The sequence below is a fragment of the Schistocerca americana genome, chromosome X (assembly GCF_021461395.2).
Source record: "Schistocerca americana isolate TAMUIC-IGC-003095 chromosome X, iqSchAmer2.1, whole genome shotgun sequence".
In the NCBI taxonomy this organism is placed as follows: Eukaryota; Metazoa; Arthropoda; class Insecta; order Orthoptera; family Acrididae; genus Schistocerca; species Schistocerca americana.
The window spans coordinates 372,619,010-372,641,158 of NC_060130.1; the positions used below are offsets into that span (position 1 = coordinate 372,619,010).

A 22,149-nucleotide genomic window follows, 5' to 3' on the forward strand; every position below is an offset into this window, starting at 1 on the left:
AAGTAATCAGTGTAATATTATCTAGTTTTTCTGTTGTTCATTGCAGCGGGGGTATTCCCTATACCTGAATACTTAAATAAGCAGGTTGTTAGTCTGCTTTGCCATATGCTTCAGGTGGACCCTATGAAGAGAGCTACAATTGAAGACATAAAGTGAGTATGTACTATAAAAAGGATTTGTACACTTGATAGCACAAAAAATGACCGGAGCCAAAATTTTGAGCTGTCTGCAGAGTTATGCAGAAGCCAATCACATAAAAGCGTGTACTGTACTGCTATAACATTACAGAACAGTTGTAATTGTGAGTCTAATTGAAAGAGTTATACCTTCTTGACACTCAGCACAAGGACGCACTCTCTAAAGACACACAAGGAAACCTGCACCATCTAATTCCTAGTATTACAGACCAGGAAAATGCAGTTACATTGGTGAAGCAAAGTCAAAGACGGAACAATGCTGTGAAATGCCTCGGTACTGGTGAACCCAGGATGATGTGTAAGTAGCTCAGTGAGTTTGTCAAAAGTCTCAAACATGGCTGCATGTTGCTATGTATGGTTCAAATCTCCCTTGGTGAATTGTTTTCTGTTTCTGATTTAATATACTGCATTGTAGAGAATACAAAATTAACAGAGAAAACATGTATTAGTTCTTATTTAAGATAATTTGGCCTCTGAGAGAACATTTGGCTCCATCACCACTCATTATCCTGTCTGAAGGCTTTTGACTTCAGTGACCAAGTACATTCTCTTCAGAAGTAGTCTGTGAAGTGTACAATAAGTATAGCATTTTCTGCCATCTTGTCACATGATGTTCCAAATATCACTTCATGTTTTTGACATTGGGTCATGCCACCCATACATTTTCGATGGGTTTGGAGACTGGAACAGAAGGGGGCTAGCTGAGAAGAGTAAGCTCACTGTGTTCTACTAACACTTGGCCAATGCAAGATTTGGAGTTGAAAGGGACACCTTGCAACCTGGATATTTGTATTGGACCATTGTTTGTTGAGAAAAATATCACTTTATTGTAATATTTAACATTTCACAAGCTATTATTGGTATTGGCATTGGAAAATGATAGCTGGCATTGGTGACTTTCTTTGTGGAACCTCACCTTGACTGCCACATTTTTGAAGTCTGACCTCCTAAACTTGGTGCTGAACTGTATCCATCGACCTGTTAAATGCAGTCACATTCTATTTTGGAGATAAAGTTGTAATAGTTTCCTAAAAAAAGCAAAAATTCTGTGTTATTTGAGAATAGTTAAATGTGGAATCACTAATTATGATACACAGTGAAACTGAGATGGAGGTGGACAGAATGTGTAGCCAGCAGATGGGTAGTAGATGGACCCAAAATGTTCTTTGATGCATTTGTGAGGTAAGACAAAACAGAGACGACAACTAAAGGAAGGAACTTTAAAAGACATTCTGGAGCAACAGGGATCCATGTAATAGAAGTCCATAATGTATGGAAAAGTCCAGAAAAGGCCTTTATTCACAGTTGAATGTCAAATGTCTCATTATGATTGCAACATAATATTCTTCTACGGTCAATAACTGTTTTTAATGTTACTAGCACATGAGTTATTTTTGGTTGCGCATCCTCTTGTAGGCATCATGTTTACTTTCTCAGAATAAGAGTATGTCATGTTTGACTAATTCAGTTACAACTTTGTATCTTTTCTACAAGTGGAAGCAGAAAAATAAGAGTGCAATTAACACTTTTCCCATATTGATAACAATCAGCTATGAAACTGTAAATAGTCTTCACAGGTTTACTGCTGGATGACATTGTGCAAATTCCACAATATTTCCCCAGAGCAACTGTCCAACATATTCAGGTGGTTGAACCTTGCTGGTGGCTAGGTACATAGTCACCAGCAAGATTCAGCTACCTGAAGATGTCGGACAGTTGCTCTGAGGAAATATTGTGGAATTTGCACAATGTCATCCAGCGGCAAACCTGTAAAGACTATTTACAACATATCCACTGAGAAAGCATGAAGAGTCCAGTTATGAAACTTCGTGGCAAATTGAAATTGTATGCTGAACCAGGAGCCCAGGTTCGAGTCCTGTCCAGCACACAGTTTTAATCTGCTAGGAAATTTCACATTAGCGCACACTGATGCGCAGTGAAAATCAATCTGAAAACAATCCGTTATTTCAATTAAAATTTTTTGTGGTGTAGCATACCAAATACATTATTATTATTATTATTATTATTATCATTATCATTATCATTATCATTATTCTTCAGCAAACTACAGTGAAGAGTTCTCATGTCATCAATAAGTTATTTGTCCAATAATTGCCACAAGTCAGAATAAATGAATCAAAGCTATTCCATGTGAGAGTGCTAATGTCCAGAGATGCTGCCACTGTCTCCAGAAGTGACCTTCTCAATTTGTATCCAATACATCATTGCATCGACCCATAGAAAATTTGCACAGGTTTTGGACACAATGTGGCTGCCAGCTGATCACCACAGTGATGAATCAGAGCCGATTCCTAAAATGTCAGACTTCATAAGTTCAGTAATCTGCACAAGCTGCCAATATTGTAGGTGGTGGTAGTCTGTAGAAGGAGTTTTCTACCATTACGGCAATATATTTCCAGATATGTCAATGTCCTAATGGTAAATACAATGTTCAACACACGCATCCAGTGGTCAATATCATTCTTTCTGTAATATTTCCATAATGGGCTTCATTTGCTTGCTGACAGTGTGTGACTAATCAAAGCACAGTCATGATTTATTTAACTGTTTTATGACAGAGGTCTTGGCTGGCTGTCCACCTCTGAATACCTTGTGTTCCAGAGCACTTCAGGACTCCTGTCAGTGTGGGTGTTCATTGTGTCTCATGGTTAAGGGAGCCACGCCAAATAAAATGCCCCAGATAGCAAGAAATAACTTAATTTTATTTACAGTCAAACAGAACAAAATAAAACAGTCATTCGGACTTGAATACTCAGTACTTGGTTCCCATCCACTGACAGTCACTGATGTTGCACTAAGAGACTTCTTGCGAGGGTGACATGGGTGCAGCCATATTTCTGGGGAGCAGGAGAGCTTGAGGATGGTCCAGGAGAGAGGTACCAGTGAGACCAAAACTCATACCTGCTCGAAGATAGACGTGGATGCTGCAGGCAGATGGTTCCCTCGGACGGACCAAAGACATGGCCGGCAGAGGAGGGAGCGACAGTGAGTTACAGATAGGCTTCGGGTACAACTGATGTCGGTCCCAGCATGGAGAACTCAGACGAGGTGCATAGCAACTGTGTAGACTTCACCTGGAGTGAAGGTGTCGTCAGCCGTTGTGGGGAAACTCACATGAGGTCCGGAGTGTAGACTTGGGATGCAGCTTGGAGTGGAAACATTGACGGCCAATGCGCAGAACCGGATAAAGATACAGAATGGACACTCAGACGCAACTCCAAGCACAGCACTGGGCACAAGAGCACTGCTTGAGGGCAGTGGCAGCCGACACTGTGACTTGGGGCAACTCCCTGTGTGAACTGGCTCTGGTTGGCCTGTTGTCACCCTTTATTGCTGACCAGTGCAAGAATACTTCCTCATGATTGTTGAACACGTGATCAGTGGAAGGATAATCAGTGTCCATGATGGTAGCGCTAATTGTGGTATCTCTCGCACTACTAGTGGCAAGGCTGGTGCTACATATTACTGTGGCGGCTGCAGGAGATGCAACACACAACAGGCACCGTGTGCTTATGTTTGTGGTCATAATGTGTACCCCCATCTCCATGGTGGTGTTGTTGGTGGCCTAGAGGAGCAGTAGCCCGCAGTAATCATCTGTGTTGCATGCCGGTGGATTCCAGGAGGATACTGTAGCTACCTTTCCATGTCAGTGACTGCCTCTGATACTTGGTGCCTTCTGCTCATCACTTTATCCGAGTGTGAAGTGCTTTATTCCACAGAAAGGGTTTACAATAAATAAAGTGAATGTTGCTTGGTACATGTTCAGTTACAATCAGAGACATGATTTGTTTTTGAGATGCATGAATGAATTCAAGCAGAACTTAAGGTGACTGAAAGAGATCCAGTGGGTATTACACTAGATGTTATTTGGGCCTACTTGTTTTGAAAGCTACCATGTAGGGAAAGAAAGCAGAACTTTGTGGCTACTGATACTAATGACAACAAATTTCAATACTCAGCTGGCAGAATTATAAATGTGTAAGTTTTATCTTGCTGGATGTGGATGGAGACATTTTAAAATACATAATATACTGTCATGATTAAGATTTACTCCAAAATTCTAAGACATTATATATTTGTCATTATTTTCTTAAGTCAAAAGTAACTGAACAATGAGCTAATGTTAGTCAACAGAAAGCAGTAAGTTATCACAAGTTTTGACCTTAAAACATGTTGCGTCCAAACACAGTTTTGTGTCACACCACCATCCTGTTCATTATCCTCCTCCTTTTAGGTAGCAGACACAGCAGCCTCTTACGAACTTCATCCACCTCTTGTATGACCAACCCATTGATCTCTTTCTTTGGGGTATACAGGGCTGTACTGAGAGGGTGCTGACATAGATCCCTGCCAATGGTAAGGACATAGGAGCAGCTCCAAAAGTGACAAAAAATGGAAAAATACAGTATAAGAATTAATTGTGTGAGGTACACATGTTCTCCTACACTTTGTGTTCTTTCCTTCCTGCTTGTGAGAAGAGGCCATTCCCTCAACCCACAACAGTAAATGCATGCTGTTAACACAGTGTCATTTCATCCACGTAACATCATAAAGGACCGATTTCTACCAAACATCTATCGCTGACATGGTTTATGTGCCATTAGTGCACTTCTTTCACTGCGTACACAGTTTGCTCATGTTCAGCAGTGGAGCTCATGCTGTTACTTCACTGTGGAATTATAAGAGCATGAAGTTCAGTGAGCAGAGAGGATGCTGAAGCAAATGTGCTATCTGACCAAAGGCTTCCGACTGGAAGGAGATGCGTGGCGAAGAAGCTAGTTAAAAAGGTGGAGGGGATATGTAATTTACTTGCACCTCTAGCCAGTATTTTCGCTCTTCTCAAGTTATAGGTGCCACTATCTGCTATGTAAATAAAAAAGAATTCAAGAATAAGCCTTCTGTGGCTGATTAATAGTATTATGGGAATCATTAGTCTTTTAGCATATAGACAGCTATACTCTGTTCATCAAAGCTGAAGCCTCGTGTAAACAAAAGTATGCTCTGCCATTGGTCACTAACTGCACATCTAAAGCATCCAGTATCATAAGACCACCACCTTACTTGCGTATTAGGTATTTTGTTCTTGTTCTAGCATGAATGAGACTGTGTCACGAAGTGCATGGCAGAAGGCACCTAGCATACTAATGCATGTTTGAGTTTCTTCCTGTTCCTGTTGTGTGTGGAATGTGAGAAGGATGGATGCTTAAATGTCTCATTGTATGCTATAATTAGTCCAGACTTGGCTTCATGATCTCTATTGGAATGATGCATAAGGGAATGAAGAATATCTCTGGTTTCATCACTTGATGCTGGTTATTGAAACTTTGTAAGTAGGCTTTCACGGTGTAAATGGCATCTCTCATTAAGTGTCTGCCAATTCAGGTTTTTCAGGATTTCTGTGGAACTCTCCTGTGAGTCAAACAAACCTGTGACCATTTGCAACCCCCACTTGTACACATTCAATATCCCCTGTTAGTCATATTTGGTATGGAGTGCACTCACTTGAATAATTTTCTAAGATGGAATGCAAAAGTGTTTTGTGAACAGCCTTCTTTATAGATTGTCTCCATTTCATCACTTTTGACAAGAAGTCTCTTAGGGATCTGCAACTATTTTTAGCAATGGAAATATTCTGGTCTTGCTCACAATGTAATTTTTATTAGCATATCATTATTGCACACTTCAGTATACCCCCATCATTTTTACATTCCTGCTGTTTACATTTTCCCCACTTTTTACATTCATTTTTGTCAGTTCCAATGGAAGTCCTATTCTCTCAATACAGTGCTTTCCTGTCATTAAAAATTCTGTATTACAACATTTCCATCATTTTAAGTTTTCTTTGAAGTTGTCATAATCTTTAACATTGATTTTCTTACACATTCCTGCTCAAAGTCAGCTTTGGAACAAAGCAGAAAACACAGACAATATGCAAAGTTATTGATCATGTAACGTAACATTAGCACAGTAAGCAAGATTTTCATTGTCGGTGTTCATTGGGTCATGACCAATGGGGTGGGAAAGTATGCTTAGTTACTGCCTTAATGATAATCACAATCTGATGATAGTGATTCTAGTAGCAACCTTCCTTCTGTTCATTGTATTGTGTTACAACAGCTTAAATTTAATTTACACAAATAAACACCACTTTTTAAGATGGATGTCTTTATAATGGGCTTTCACAAATCGTCTTTACTTCTGCGTGAAATACTCTAATCCGCACTGGGCACACAGTGTTAGATTGGTACAACCAACGTAAACAGTCCTCCACAAGATGCTCCGTAACATGACAACAGTTTCCGCCCTCTCTCTCACCGAGGACTTCCCCAGACTGTGTGACCTCTTTATTGGCAAGAAGCAGTAAATTTCATGCCTGTTGTTCTCGACTTACGAAGACTGCCAACTTTAGTGTTTTAACTAATATTGTGTCAAAAGATTTATTTACTGTAATTTTATAATGATTATCAGTAATAAGTCTCGCATTAGAACACAAATGTCTTTTTAATGTGGTTTCATGAAAGACTTTTGCTTCCATGTTTTATTTACACTATTGGACATATTCAACATGAAGAAGGAAACTCATGCACATGTTTTGTGTCAGCACTGAGCCACTGCCTTTGTGATTGATGCTTTGTATACTGTGGAGAGACAAGTAGAACTAATTGCTGTGAGAAAGGAAAAAAAAAATATTTATTTCAGCTTTTTTAAATAGGCAAAATTTAAATTGTTTAAATTTCATGTTTTGAACACTATAAAGAGAATGTCAGTAAGAGTAAATCATTCATTTTCATTTGGTATGTTTCCTATGCTTTCCTGTATTTTACACTTTCCTGGATTTTACACTTTTTTGGGTCAGTCTGCTGAAAAGTGTAAAAAGGGGAGGTTTTACTGTATAGTCCATTGTCACCGCCTAATACATTCTGGCAGACCATAAGTGCCCAATTACATTTTGCCAGTATTGTTCCAATGAACTGATCTGCTTTACTCGTTCTGATGACAGCCTTTGTGAACATTACATTCAAACCCATACACTTCGTTGCATTCAGGCATTTATATGAGTCCACTAACTCCAATTGTGACTGATTTGTGTTGTAGTCATAGGATACAACTTCTCTGTGTTTTGTGAATTGCACAGTTTTATATTACAGAACATTTAAAACAATTTGCTGAACTTTGTACCACTTTGAAATCTTATTCAGATCTAACTGAATGTTTCTGCAATTTTTTTTTTTTTTCCAGACAATACTTCATCGCAGACAACTGCATCATCTGCAAATAGTCTGAGGCTGCTATTAATATTGTGTGCCAGGTCATAAATATATAATATGAACAAAAGGTCCCAACAGACATCCCTGGGGCACTCCTGAAGTTACTTTTACTTCTATTGATTATTCTCCGTCCAAGATAACATGCTGATCCCTATCAAGAAAACTGAGCGAGGTGGTGCAGTGGTTAACACACTGGACTCGCATTCGGAAGGACGGCGGTTCGATCCCACGTCCGGCTATCCTGATTTAGGTTTTCTGTGATTTCCCTAAATCGCTCCAGGCAAATGCCGGGATGGTTCCTTTCAAAGGGCACGGCCTTCCCTAATCCTATGAGATCGATAACCTCGCTGTTTGGTCTCTTCCCCCACACAACCAACCAACCAACCAACCCTATCAAGAAATCTTCAATCTATTCATAACTTTTGATATTAATATAATAGAGGGAAACATTCCACGTGGGAAAAATATATCTAAAAACAAAGATGATGTGACTTACCAAATGAAAGCGCTGGCTGGAATACTCTCTTTCAAATTCTAAAGGTGGCAGGGGTAAAATACAGGGAGCGAAAGGCTATTTACAATTTGTACAGAAACCAGATGGCAGTTATAAGATTCGAGGGACATGAAAGGGAAGCAGTGGTTGGGAAGGGAGTAAGACAGGGTTGTAGCCTCTCCCTAATGTTGTTCAATCTGTATATTGAGCAACCAGTAAAGGAAACAAAAGAAAAATTCGGAGTAGGTATTAAAATCCATGGAGAAGAAATAAAAACTTTGAGGTTCGCCGATGACATTGTAATTCTGTCAGAGACAGCAAAGGACTTGGTAGAGCAGTTGCATGGAATGGACAGTCTCTTGAAAGGAGGATATAAGATGAACATCAACAAAAGCAAAATGAGGATAATGGAATGTAGTCAAATTAAATCGGGTGATGCTGAGGGAATTAGATTAGGAAATGAGACACTTAAAGTAGTAAAGGAGTTTTGCTATTTGGGGAGCAAAATAACTGATGATGGTCGAAGTAGAGAGGATATATAATGTAGACTGGCAATGGCAAGGAAAGCTTTTCTGAAGAAGAGAAATTTGTTAACATCGAGTATAGATTTAAGTGTCAGGAAGTCATTTCTGAAAGTATTTGTATGGAGTGTAGCCATGTATGGAAGTGAAACATGGACGATAAATAGTTTGGACAAGAAGAGAATAGAAGCATTCGAAATGTGGTGCTACTGAAGAATGCTGAAGATTAGATGGGTAGATCACATATCTAATGAGGAAGTATTGAACAGGATTGGGGAGAAGAGAAGTTTGTGGCACAACTTGACCAGAAGACGGGATCGGTTGGTAGGACATGTTCTGAGGCATCAAGGGATCACCAATTTAGTATTGGAGGGCAGCGTGGAGGGTAAAAATCGTAGAGAGAGACCAAGAGATGAATACACTAAGTAGATTCAGAAGGATGTAGATTGCAGTAGGTACTGGGAGATGAAGAAGCTTGCACAGGATAGAGTAGCATGGAGAGCTGCATCAAACCAGTCTCAGGACTGAAGACCACAACAACAACACATCTTGTAAAAATCGCCGACTTCACTTTACTTCAGTAAAAACTGCTAATTACACATTACTATTTTCATGAAATTTCCTGTCCTAGTAATGCATAATGTGATGTGGCAGTCTGAAATATTTCATACTGTTAACATGTGGAAGCCAGTTCTGTCTGCATTTTTTATGGTAATCTATGATAACAGTTATTTTAAGCCCTTTGACCATGGTTTATGGGAATAGACGTCTATAGATGGCAGCTCTCCACAGAAATTTCATTCTAGTTGCTGTGAAGGTTTTACTTTCGTAGTGTTAAGTAGTATTTTATTCATTGTAATAAACGAGGGTTGATCATTAAAACTTTATAAACTGTTAATTGTGTCTGTTTTTGAACTTTTGTTGTTTTGAAAAACCTATTGGTGATTATCAGTGTTGAATTTTGTAGGATATATCTATCATCTCCATAAGGCAATACAGAGTCTCAGTATTTAAAACCCTTGGAGCCCGTGACTTGACTTCTTGTTGTTGAAATTGTTATACCTTTTTACTGTAAAATTTGGATAGTATATGAAGTATTGCAGTTCTTCACCAGTACCAACAAAGAGAATCAAATCATGTGCATATATCAAGGTATAATTATTTGGAAGTTAAATGTTGTCATGAATTGCTAATCTCCATTGTCTTACAGCTGCATTGATATTGCTGGTAAAGTGATGAATGGGTCACCCACATTAAATGCTGCAGTTTAGTGGCTTCTATTCAGAAAATTCTGATCCCATTTTCCCAGAGATCATTTTTTTTGCTACAGAATGTATAAATTGGTTGTATAATATGATTAGGTGTTTTGTCATCAGCTGAAATTTCAGTGTTTTATCTTTCTACACAATCAGATACTTCCTCTTAACTGATAAACACAATATGTGTTTTTCTTTTAAATTGTTCATACTTTTCAGAGTAAAAGAGCCATCAGCACAGGTGTTTCTGGTTAAATTTTTTTTTTTTTTTTTTTTTTTTTTTTTTTTTTTTTTTTTTTTTTTTTTTTAAACCACCTTCGTGGATAGTATCATGTTGACATTAGTAATAAGTAGACTAGTCTGTTTCTGTAAACTCAAGTGCCTAGGAGAAAGGTTGATATTTTATTATTTGCTATTATATAATCTATTATGGACTAAGAATTTCAAATTGACTAAGTGTGGCTGTAATAAAATGTGTTTATGGTTTTTAAGTTGTTATAAATTATAAAATCTAATGACCTCTTCCTGTGTTGGTAATCAGTGTTCACCATGTATTCCAACAGAATATAGCATTGTTATGTGGCTATGACTTTAAGATGACCAACTAATATTAAATAATCTATTTGGTCAACTTTTCTTATAACTTCCTTTAACATAGAGTTGAAGCTTTCATGTTCTGTGCCCTCATCTTCTGTTGATGCACATATTCCTATCATTGTTGGCTACCTTAACATCAATTTTAACCTCATTTAGATAATCCTTTCATTCCAAAAAAAGTATAATTGTTGATATTTGTTCTGGTAGCTTACTTATTGTAAATTCCATTCTTCTTTTTGCTGTTTTGTTGATACTAATTCCACGGCAAACTTGTCTATAATGATCAATGATCAGTTATTTCTTCTCTCTCTCTCTCTCTTTTTCTTTCTCTTTTGTTTTGTTATTACAACAGTTTTTATGAACTCTCAGTTTACGAGTTGATCTAGTTCTAAATTCTCAAAATCCGTACCTTGAATTTTCCATCCAGTGATGTCAAAAATATATGTTTCTTTTTCTTTTTGTGCCCTTGTGGATTGCCGTGTTGTAACTTTTTGTGTTCCCTTTTTCTTTCTGGGTACTTGAACGCAGTAAAGATGTCCTACTAATTGATTATTAGCTATGGCATAGTATGTTTAGTAGATTTGTTTGCAATTGCTGGTTTCTAAACTGATCCTTGTGTGGATTAGGACTTCCCTACTCCCAATGAACGGTTATTACACTGTGACTCGGTCCGCAGAGCAACGCCTCTTGTAATAGTGAGTACCGTGTGGGGATAAAATGAGTGTTACATAGGAAAAGCTACAAGAGATGCAGCACTATGCTTAACTACCCCCTTTGCATCATCTGCAAAGGGTAGTACAGAAAAACTATGCAAATATAGTGGTGGGAAGAGACATATTAAGAAACTTAGCTAACAAATTGTCTGACGCCACACAAAAATCATATTCTCAGACTATTTACAGAAAGTTTCTGTGTTGTCCTTTCAACTAGAAGGGCCAACAGTGAATTTTTTTCCAATTAATTGCTATGCAACACACTTTTTTAGCAGTGAACTCATATTCAATTTGCAGAAAAGTTTTTTTTTCTTCTTTGTATAGGTCTAGAATGCTGGAAAAAGCCATTTACAATTAATATATCAAGTGATATTTCTTTTTAAGTGTGTCCCCAAAATAGACTGAAAAGCTGACATGTTGAATTTCATTCGTGTCAGTGCTGTACAGGGCTTCAACTCTGGCTGTGATTTTTGCAGCCAATTTTTGTGCTCTTAAGTGTACTGTCTGAATAATATTACTAATTAGTTACTTCATTCCTTAATAGAAATGTATAATCAAGGCTTGCACTAATTCATGTAAGAAAATACTAATTGAAGTAGCAGTATAGTTTTTTAAAAAGGTTATAAAAACGTATTTCCCTTCTTTGGTGTTTCATTTTGTGTTTTTATATACTATTACAGGAAACATGAGTGGTTCCAGAAAGAGTTACCAGCATACTTATTCCCATCTCCAGTAGAACAGGATGCGTCTGTTATTGATACTGATGCAGTTAATGAAGTTTGTGAGGTAATGTGGTGCTATTTAATATTTCCACTATTATCAGATGAAGAACTGTAGTTTCTTATCTTTTAAAAAAATAAGTGTTTGTTAATGTGAGATTGTTGTCAAATGTTAGGTATATTTCATGTACTAATTCCATTTAGACGTTATTGTCTGTTGTGAATTCAATCTTTACCTCACTGAAAAATAAAATTGAGAAAGAAAATGTGTGTGTGTGTGTGTGTGTGTGTGTGTGTGTGTGTGTGTGTGTGTGTGTGTGTCTGTCTTTGACTTTTCAGAGATGTCACTAAACCCACCCAAAGATGTAAACAGCCATGCATGAGCAGTGCCTATTAGACAGAGAGGATCTGACAGCCGATCAGTTCCAGTCATTCCACCAGGAATGAGGTACATGGCTCGTGTTGTCTGAAGTTCAAGCATGCCTACATGGTCAATACCATGGTGTGATCGTGTCTGCATTGTTACTTTGAGCCAGGAAGGGCTCCCAACAAGGGAAGTGTCCAGGTATTTTGGAGTGAACCAAAGCAATGCCGTTTGGGTGTGGAGGAGATACAGAGAGACAGGAGCTGTCAATGACATGCCTCTCTCAGGCTGCCCAATGGCTACTATTGCAGTGGATGACTGCTACCAATGGATTATAACTAGGAGGAACCATGACAGCAACGCCACCATGTTGAATAATGCTTTTCGTGCAGCCACAGGACATTGTGTTATGACTCAAACTGTGCACAGTAGGCTGCATGATGCGCAACTTCACTCCCGACATCAATGGTGAGGTCTATCTTCGCGTCCACGACACCATGCAGCATGGTACAGATGGGTCCAACAACATGCCGAATGGACCGCTCAGGATTGGCATCACGTTCTCTTCACCGATGAGTGTCGCATATGCCTTCAACCAGACAATTGCCGGAGACATGTTTGGAGGCAACCTGGTCAGGTTGAATGCCTTAGACACACTGCCCAGTGAGTGCAGCAAGGTGGAGCTCCCCTTCTGTTTTGGGGTGGCATTATGTGGGGCCAACGTACACGGCTGGTGGTCCTGGGAGGCGCTGTAACGGCTGTACGATACGTAAATGCCATCCTCCAACCGATAGTGCAACCATATTGACAGCATATTAGCGAGGCATTCGTCTTCATGGACGACTATTCGTGCCTGCATTGTGCACATGTTGTGAATGACTTCCTTCAGGATAACAACATCACTAGACTAGAGTAGCCAGCGTGTTCTCCGGGCATGAACCCTATTGGACATGACCTGGGATAGACTGAACAGGGCTGTTTATGGGTGATGTGACCCACCAACCACTCTGAGGGCTCCACGCCGAATTGCTGTTGAGGAGTGGGACAATCTGGACCAACAGTGCATTGATGAACTTGTGGATAGTATGCTACGACAAATACATGCATACATCAATGCAAGAGGACATGCTACTGGGTATTAGAGGTATCAGTGTGTGCAGCAATCTGGACCACAACCTCTGAAGGTCTCACTGTATGGTGGTACAACATGCGATGTGTGGTTTTCATGAGCAATAAAAAGGGTGGAAATGATGTTTATGTTGATCTCTATTACAATTTTCTGTACAGGTTCCGGAACTCTCGGAACTGAGGTGATGCAAAACTTTTTTTTTATGTGTGTATATGAAGTGATTTGCAAACTGTAGAGATTTCTTGTACAATGAATTTCGGGCCAGCTCTCTGTGCTGGAGAGATTTTGCAAAGATTGGAAGGTAGGAGACAAGTACTGGAGGCAGTAAGGTTATGAGGGAGGGTCATGAGTTGTGTGTGGATAACTCAGTCAGTAAGAGTACTGCCCATGAAATGCAAAGTTCTTTGTTTGACTCCCAGTCCATCACATAATTTTATTCTTCCAACAATTTTCAAAAAAATGTCCACACCACTGTAGAGTGAAAAATTCATTCTGAAACAATTCCATAGGTTGCAGCTATGCCTTTTCTCCTCAGTATCCTTTTGTCTAGGACTACTACTCCATTAAGGTAAGCTGGAGAGCTTCTGCTGGCAACATCAATATGACACCATAAATCATGAAACAAATGCATTGCAATACCACACGTAAGTGGATCATTTTGCTTCATGTCTTCTAAGTTTTTGCTGAGTGTCTAATTTGACCAGTGGAGAGTCATGCTGGCCTTATGCCATGCTGTTAGGAAACAATAAGTGGAGAGTCGTGCTGGCCTAGTGCCATGCCATTAGAAAACAATCACCCGTAACTCTCTTTCAATGAGGTTTTATAAACTGTATACACACTGTTTTCTGTTTCAGTGGAAATCAAACATGAAGAACAATATTCTGCCACCAGCAACAATGTTGCTACTATTTCTGATTGTGCTGATTGCGCTACAGTGTTATCTTGCTATGGTTTCTTAGTTAAGCCAAAATGATTGTGTTACAACAAGTTGACATTATTAACTAAAGTTTTCCTTTGCTTTCGAGTGCATGCAGGAAAGCTATTTCTGTCACTGCTAATTCTCTCTCTCTCTCTCTCTCTCTCTCTCTCTCTCTCTCTCTCTGACACACACACACACACAGTTGATCCCTGAACTCCGTTAGGCACAGAATACTAAATTGGCAGGTGTTACCTAGTTTCAGGTCCAATAGTATCCCTCTGATTTCTGTGATTGAATCTCCCTCAAACAAAGGGAATTTTTCATCTACTTAGAAAGGCATGTATTTTTCCTAGAAAACATTGTTTGAATACATACGAAAACTGAATCCTAATCAAAATTCTTTTACGTCACTTACGAAGCCAGTAATCAAATTTTCAGAAAACTATAATCCAGTAGACACGTCAGCTAGGTAAAATCTGAATTTCTTATCACAAAATCCAAACAACACAAAATAATCTCCTAAAATCTACCAGCCCAGTCAGCTTATGTTATAAATTAAATTGTAACAAAAACTATACAAATCATAAAGGAAATCTCTCAAAAGGCATATTGGTTGCCAAATTTTGTCATAGTTTACCTAGTGTCACACAATAGAAGAAAATAGTTTATGTAAGCAGGCATTCCTTGTAAATGATTGTGTTATTGCACTGTTGACAAAAAAAAACTCACTGTTGATATGCAGATAACACTAACATATTTCAGTATATTAGGATGCATTTCTGACATGCAAAAAATACACACAGCCAGCTGTTGATGTTAAAAGTAAACATGTCCTTTGACTATGCGAGTAACAGATGTCAAAGAGGCTGAGATACTACGCCCAGGACATGATGGTAATCCAGATAAAATAGTAATTAACAATGAGGTATCAGGAGTAGATATGATTTGGAACATCTAGAAATTAGAACCAAGGGAAGGAAACAGAAGGAAAAGAACTCTAGTTGTTACTGATTGGCAGAGAGGGTGAAACAAAAAGGCGAAATCAGGCTATGGAGAGAAAGAACATATGCAAAAAGCAAGAGAATTTGCATTATGTAAGCTCATATCAGTGGCTACACATTTACTATTGTGTAGGTCCTGTGATCACCCTCCATGTGGGATTGATCATATAATGTACCATGTTAATGTCTGTAACGAGCAAAGTTGTGTGTGGTGGCAAAGACCTCTTGACACTGGACAACTGCATTAGAAAAGTACTATGAAAAAGAACACTGCAAATTTAAACATAGCCAAAGCTTCACAGACAAACAAAAATGGAACAAAACCAAACTTAGCACAAATAGAGCCATGCGTGAAGTGTTCAACAAAGTCAACAGTAAAATTCTATGTACAGACTTGAAAGACAAATCTTAAGAAGTTTTGGTCTAATGTTAAACTAGTATATGGATCAAACCCATTGTTGACCCTGTGATCATAATGACATCAAAACATAGGATGACAGAGAGAAGGCTGAAATACGAAACATCATTTGCTAAAACTATTTTGCTGAGGAAGATTGTTCTGTAGTTCCTCTTTTAAATTGTTGCATGAATGCCAGAATGGCAGTTATCAAAATAAATGACAATGGGATAGAAAAACAACTGAAACTGCTCAAAAGAGGAAAGGCCACTGGACCTGACAGAATACCAATAAGATTCTGTATAGAGTATGACATTTATTTGTTTTGTGAGCTCAGACATTTTACATAAATAATCTTCTGTCTGTGCTTGAACTTCAGTAGAGATTTCATTAATTTTCTTCATAAATTTGAAGTGAGCAATTGTTTTAGCCTCTTGATCTTTCCAAAATAGTCATAATATGTTATGAGAACTGAACACCCTTTCTATTAAAACAAGAATTAGTTTTTCACTGCCATGCAATGATATATGTATTGTTTTTAAATGCTGAACCTCTGTAGCAAAAGCCATATATAACAACTAAAAGCCATATCTAACAACTACTATTGATTGTCAAGTTCAGGGATTTTTCATTTTTGGCAGAATTTGTTTGATTTTATCCAGTAATTGAAACAGGCTGCCTAGAACATAGCCTACTGATAGCCTTTATACAAAGAAATACCAAGACATATCATCAAGAAAATCACAATTGTTCAAATTCATCATAGAAGAAATGAAAAATCTGTCTGTCTTGGCATTTGAGCAGATGTAGTTGATAATTTTTAGAACTTCCTGCATAACTTGTGGATAATGGAAATATCTACTGTATACAGCATATAAAGGTGACAGGAAGGTTGTGCACATAGAAGATAAGCAAGCCTTTCATGCCATGTTCTTGCCGCTCCGGTTATATACTGTCATTAATCTTTTGTTTTAAAGTTTTTTTTAAATTCCATCAGAATTCTATGTTCTTTGGACAAACAGCCTTTAACCACATGGTCTCATAGAAACTGAGAAAAAAATTGTTTTAAATGTGCCCCTCATATAAATTTTACGGTGCATAAGTTCTAGAGAGCATGATAGTTTCATAGTAATTGTGCTCGAGTATCAATCCTAGCTCACCCTTGAGTATTGCAATGAGGTTAATCACCACCATAAGCAATTCATGAGGCTTTCTTTCTGTTGCAGAAACTCTGTATGTGGTAGGTGGCTGATTTATATCCACCAATAAAAGAAAGCCATCAAAATGTGTGCTCAAAAATGCTAATTGAATATTACACATCACTCCACAACAGCTTTAAAAACCACTCCAGAACATTGTATTTAACTTTAAGAGTCCAGCCTTCCTCATCGTGAAATGATTCAATACTGATTTGTATTCAGGCTACATGCAGGCAATCAGCAGGTCGTCATGTTATCCTTTCTGGTATAGAAATTTTGATGTGGTCACCACCCCACACAAGGATTTTACATTGTACTGAGACAGTGGTGCTTCTCTGTAGGTTCATCAACTCAGATGTTACTGTTGGAATAAATGTTCAACAGCTGTGTTTGTAATATAGGATAGCTGATTTGTCACCATAAAGTTCTTATTCCTCATATTTTATACCAAAATCTTAAGCTGATTCTTTATAGTGTTTATGCAAAGTAGTAATAGCAATTTATATATTGGGTAGGAACATTACACTCATCAGCTACATTTATGCGACTTGACCAGAGTAGGTTTATGTTGCTCTAGTCACAGTCATCTACACTGTGCAGTGGTGTACTCGAAGAAAGGTAATGATAAATGGCCTAACAAGCATTGCAGTAAGAGGACATTGCTACCACACCATTAATTCATTTTCAGGTTCAGTTTTGTTTCACAGTAATACCACAGGGAATTGTGTATAAAGCAATAGACACTTCTGTCTTTCCAGCTTTTAAATTCATTCTTATGTGGTCTGATCTAGTGTGTTATCCTGCTAATGAGCTTTGTTAATCTTACAGAAATTTGGTGTGAAGGAACATGAAGTTCACAATGCCTTGCTGAGTGGTAATCCTCATGATCAGCTTGCTATTGCATACCATTTAATAATTGACAATAAAAGAATTGCCGATGAAGCTGCAAAGGCAGAGCTCAAAGATTTTTATGTTGCAAGCAGTCCTCCACCTGTTTCATTTAGCCCAAATGAGCTGAATCCTAGTCCTATTCGACCACATCCTGAAAGAATAGCTCGTAAGTATCTCGTTATTGATTGTTTTTATTTCATGATAGCATCATAATTATAATAATGAAATGTTTCTAACATTGTGATTGTATGTGTATTAGCTGCCATTCGTGATAAAGCTATTGCTACAAGCAATAGTGGGGCAACTGACAGACGCTCTAGAGGAACTCCAGTCAAAAGAGCTAAGTGGCATTTAGGTAAGTCTGAAGTTCTATTGTAGATTTATTTTAGTCAGTTCAGTTTCCTGTTAAATTTTAAAATAAGTTATGTTTATTTTTATATTTATATTTCATGCTGCAATGAAGTGAGGATTTTCATAGTGGTGAAATTGTAAGGGCTGATTTCATAGAATTATTTCAGTGTAATTGGAACTATATACCACCAGACAGTTGATTGATGAGTGAAAATTTAAATGTAAAAAAGACTGCCTAATCGGTTGTCTATGCCCTCACTCCAGTGCAGCAGACATCCTCCCTGTCCTACACCCAGCATGCTCTATGCCTGTGGTGCACAGTTATTTTCTGGCTCCTGTTTCAACATTCCATGAAACATACATCATTTATTGGAACATTAATAAATAGGTATAGGTTCTACTATTGAATCAGTGCTTGGCACACCTTTTATTAAGATCTCACTGGTCATCTCATCTGTCAGAAAAATCCTTCAGGAATCTACATCTCATGGAATGGCCGCGGGCTTCAGAAAACAAATGCACATCAGAGACAATATCTAGTCCCAGGTGTGGAACTTGGCTTTAAATAACAGCATGTTACCTCTCAGTTGTTTCTCAGTCATGTTGGAGTGCAGGCAGTGGGAACACCTGTGTCCATCTCTTCCAGTAATTGGCAACATATGTTGCCCTAAAACTTTTGACATGAAAACATCTATTCTCTCATCAGTCGCACTTTCTAGTTTAATAGAATACCATCAGATTTGAATTGCTAATAACCATGAGACTAATAATGTGTAGACAGTGGTTGAGTCCACAATGGATAGGTCATGTCTGTACATGTGTGCATGCAGTATTTGTTTTGCCTATGATGTCGTCGTACCAGTGCAGGCGCATGGATATAATTGTTACAAATTAGCTTTGTGTAAAGTTATAAATTGGTGTAGCATGGAAATGCATTTAGCTGGGACACTGTCATTGTGAAGAGCTTGCAGGGCACTACTAGAACCCAAAGTGAGACAACAAAAATATTCTCCAAAATATAAATGAAAATTGTTATTAAATTGAAAATTACAAAATAATGAAAGATTTCATCTCATACGACTTGCAAATGTTCCCAGAATTATAAAAAAGCAAGCCAGAGGAAAGTTTGCATTAAAAAGAAACCAGTAGAGTGTAAAAAGTCCAATGTTGAGCGAATCTGAGAGCTATGGCAGCTTTGGAAAGGAAAAGAAAATATGGTTCAAAGTGATTACGTAGCTGGCCCATCGAGCATACAGCGATGGTGACATTCCAAACTTGTGATTTATATATTCTGTAACCATTTTACTACTCTGAGTAACCATTGTATTAAAGACTTTTGGATTAAAGGAGATAACACACTGAAAAGCAGAAGCATTGAGTTGTCAAGGGGGGGCGGGGGGGGGGGGGGGGGGAGGAGGGCAGGGGGGGGGGACACAAGAAACAAACTTGCTGGCTTTCGGAGTTATCCTTTGGTGAGCAAACACTTCCCCCCACCCCCACCTACTATGCCCCTACACACTCTGAAAGCTAGCAAGTTTTCTGTCTTTTTGTGTGTGTCTATTGACAACTCAAGCTTCTGCTATTTGGTGAGTGATATTCTTTAATCAAAAAGTATTTACATTTTACAAGAACTTTCTACATTTACATCTACATCTACATTTATACTCCGCAAGCCACCCAACGGTGTGTGGCGGAGGGCACTTTACGTGCCACTGTCATTACCTCCCTTTCCTGATCCAGTCGCGTATGGTTCGCGGGAAGAACGACTGTCTGAAAGCCTCCGTGCGCGCTCTAATCTCTCTAATTTTACATTCGTGATCTCCTCGGGAGGTATAAGTAGGGGGAAACAATATATTCGATACCTTATCCAGAAACGCACCCTCTCGAAACCTGGTGAGCAAGCTACACCGCGATGCAGAGCGCCTCTCTTGCAGAGTCTGCCACTTGAGTTTATTAAACATCTCCGTAACGCTATCACGGTTACCAAATAACCCTGTGACGAAACGCGCCGCTCTTCTTTGGATCTTCTCTATCTCCTCCGTCAGACCGATCTGGTACGGATCCCACACTGATGAGCAATACTCAAGTATAGGTCGAACGAGTGTTTTGTAAGCCACCTCCTTTGTTGATGGACTACATTTTCTAAGCACTCTCCCAATGAATCTCAACCTGGCACCCGCCTTACCAACAATTAATTTTACATGATCATTCCACTTCAAATGGTTCCGTACGCATACTCCCAGATATTTTACAGAAGTAACTGCTACCAGTGTTTGTTCTGCTATCATATAACCATACAGTAAAGGATCCTTGTTTCTATGTATTCGCAATACATTACATTTGTCTATGTTAAGGGTCAGTTGCCACTCCCTGCACCAAGTGCCTATCCGCTGCAGATCTTCCTGCATTTCGCTACAATTTTCTAATGCTGCAACTTCTCTGTATACTACAGCATCATCCGCGAAAAGCCGCATGGAACTTCCGACACTATCTACTAGGTCATTTATATAGATTGTGAAAAGCAATGGTCCCATAACACTCCCCTGTGGCACGCCAGAGGTTACTTTAACGTCTGTAGACGTCTCTCCATTGAGAACAACATGCTGTGTTCTGTTTGCTAAAAACTCTTCAATCCAGCCACACAGCTGGTCTGATATTCCGTAGGCTCTTACTTTGTTTATCAGGCGACAGTGCGGAACTGTATCGAACACCTTCCGGAAGTCAAGAAAAATAGCATCTACCTGGGAGCCTGTATCTAATATTTTCTGGGTCTCATGAACAAATAAAGCGAGTTGGGTCTCACACGATCGCTGTTTCCGGAATCCATGTTGATTCCTACATAGTAGATTCTGGGTTTCCAAAAACGACATGATACTCGAGCAAAAAACATGTTCTAAAATTCTACAACAGATCGACGTCAGAGATATAGGTCTATAGTTTTGCGCATGTACTCGACGACCCTTCTTGAAGACTGGGACTATCTGTGCTCTTTTCCAATCATTTGGACCCCTCCGTTCCTCTAGAGACTTGCGGTACACGGCTGTTAGAAGGGGGGCAAGTTCTTTCGCGTACTCTGTGTAGAATCGAATTGGTATCCCGTCAGGTCCAGTGGACTTTCCTCTATTGAGTGATTCCAGTTGCTTTTCTATTCCTTGGACACTTATTTCGATGTCAGCCATTTTTTCGTTTGTGCGAGGATTTAGAGAAGGAACTGCAGTGCGGTCTTCCTCTCAGTTGCATGCACTGCATTTAAAGAGACGGTTAAATTACAAATTAATATGAAGCACGTGTTATGATTTTATGCCAACATTTTACGAAAAATATTTGGTGTGGATCCAAACTGGGAACACAGAAATTGTTGTTTAAGCCAGCTGTGTAGGTGATTCCTGCCCATATTCCCAACCTCAAGACATACAGTCTTCACTGGAAACATTGCTTTATCCACATATATGAGGTGAGCAAGGGAGGAGGATAAAAATTGACTTATCTTTCCATTTTTTTATGTGTCCTTATAAATCTATTGTGAATAAGTAATGGCGCATAAAGCTTTTGGGAGATTATTGTAAACTATATTGATATTAAATTTCTTGAGTAATACCCTTGTTCCAAGAATTGGCTGCACACTTTGGTGCACAGTCAAACTTGTGCTAGTTTAAGGATAGTATTTCCCCATTTATAGCCACATATTTTGATAATTAGTTATTGAGTGATATTGCCATTATTTGTGGAAGTGTTTACCAGTGTATTGGTGGCTGGAGGGCGGAACATGAGTGGCATCTTGTTTGTGCCAATGACAATTGAAACTGTCCAGGCATTTAGTAATTCTGATTGCCTCTCTGACTTCTTGTTTACATTTATACAGTAGTTTTGATAAAATGTGAATGTATGCACTGTCTAAATGCTGACCACATTTTTCAGTGTGTTCATCTATGGCTGACTTGATGGGTTGCTTGAGGTGCAGCTCACTCATGCTCTTTTAAGAATTCTTTATGCACAACCTCTCTCATACTCTACCCTACAGCCACTAGTACAGCATCACATGCTTCCATGAGTTATGGCAACATATTCAGTAGCTAACTATCAACATCTATGGCAATAAAAGCAGGAAATACT

General features: G+C 38.7%; 1 protein-coding gene across 2 annotated transcripts in view; it reads left to right on the top strand.

The window, feature by feature from the left end:
• LOC124556729 (5'-AMP-activated protein kinase catalytic subunit alpha-2) overlaps positions 1-22,149 on the top strand; it is a 156,317-nt gene that overhangs the window by 58,968 nt on the left and 75,200 nt on the right. For both annotated transcript variants that reach the window (XM_047130727.1, XM_047130728.1), the window contains 4 exons: positions 47-152; positions 11,747-11,852; positions 17,623-17,851; positions 17,945-18,040. In XM_047130727.1, coding sequence (XP_046986683.1) covers positions 47-152; positions 11,747-11,852; positions 17,623-17,851; positions 17,945-18,040 — 537 coding nt within the window. The remainder of the gene's footprint in view (positions 1-46; positions 153-11,746; positions 11,853-17,622; positions 17,852-17,944; positions 18,041-22,149) is intronic.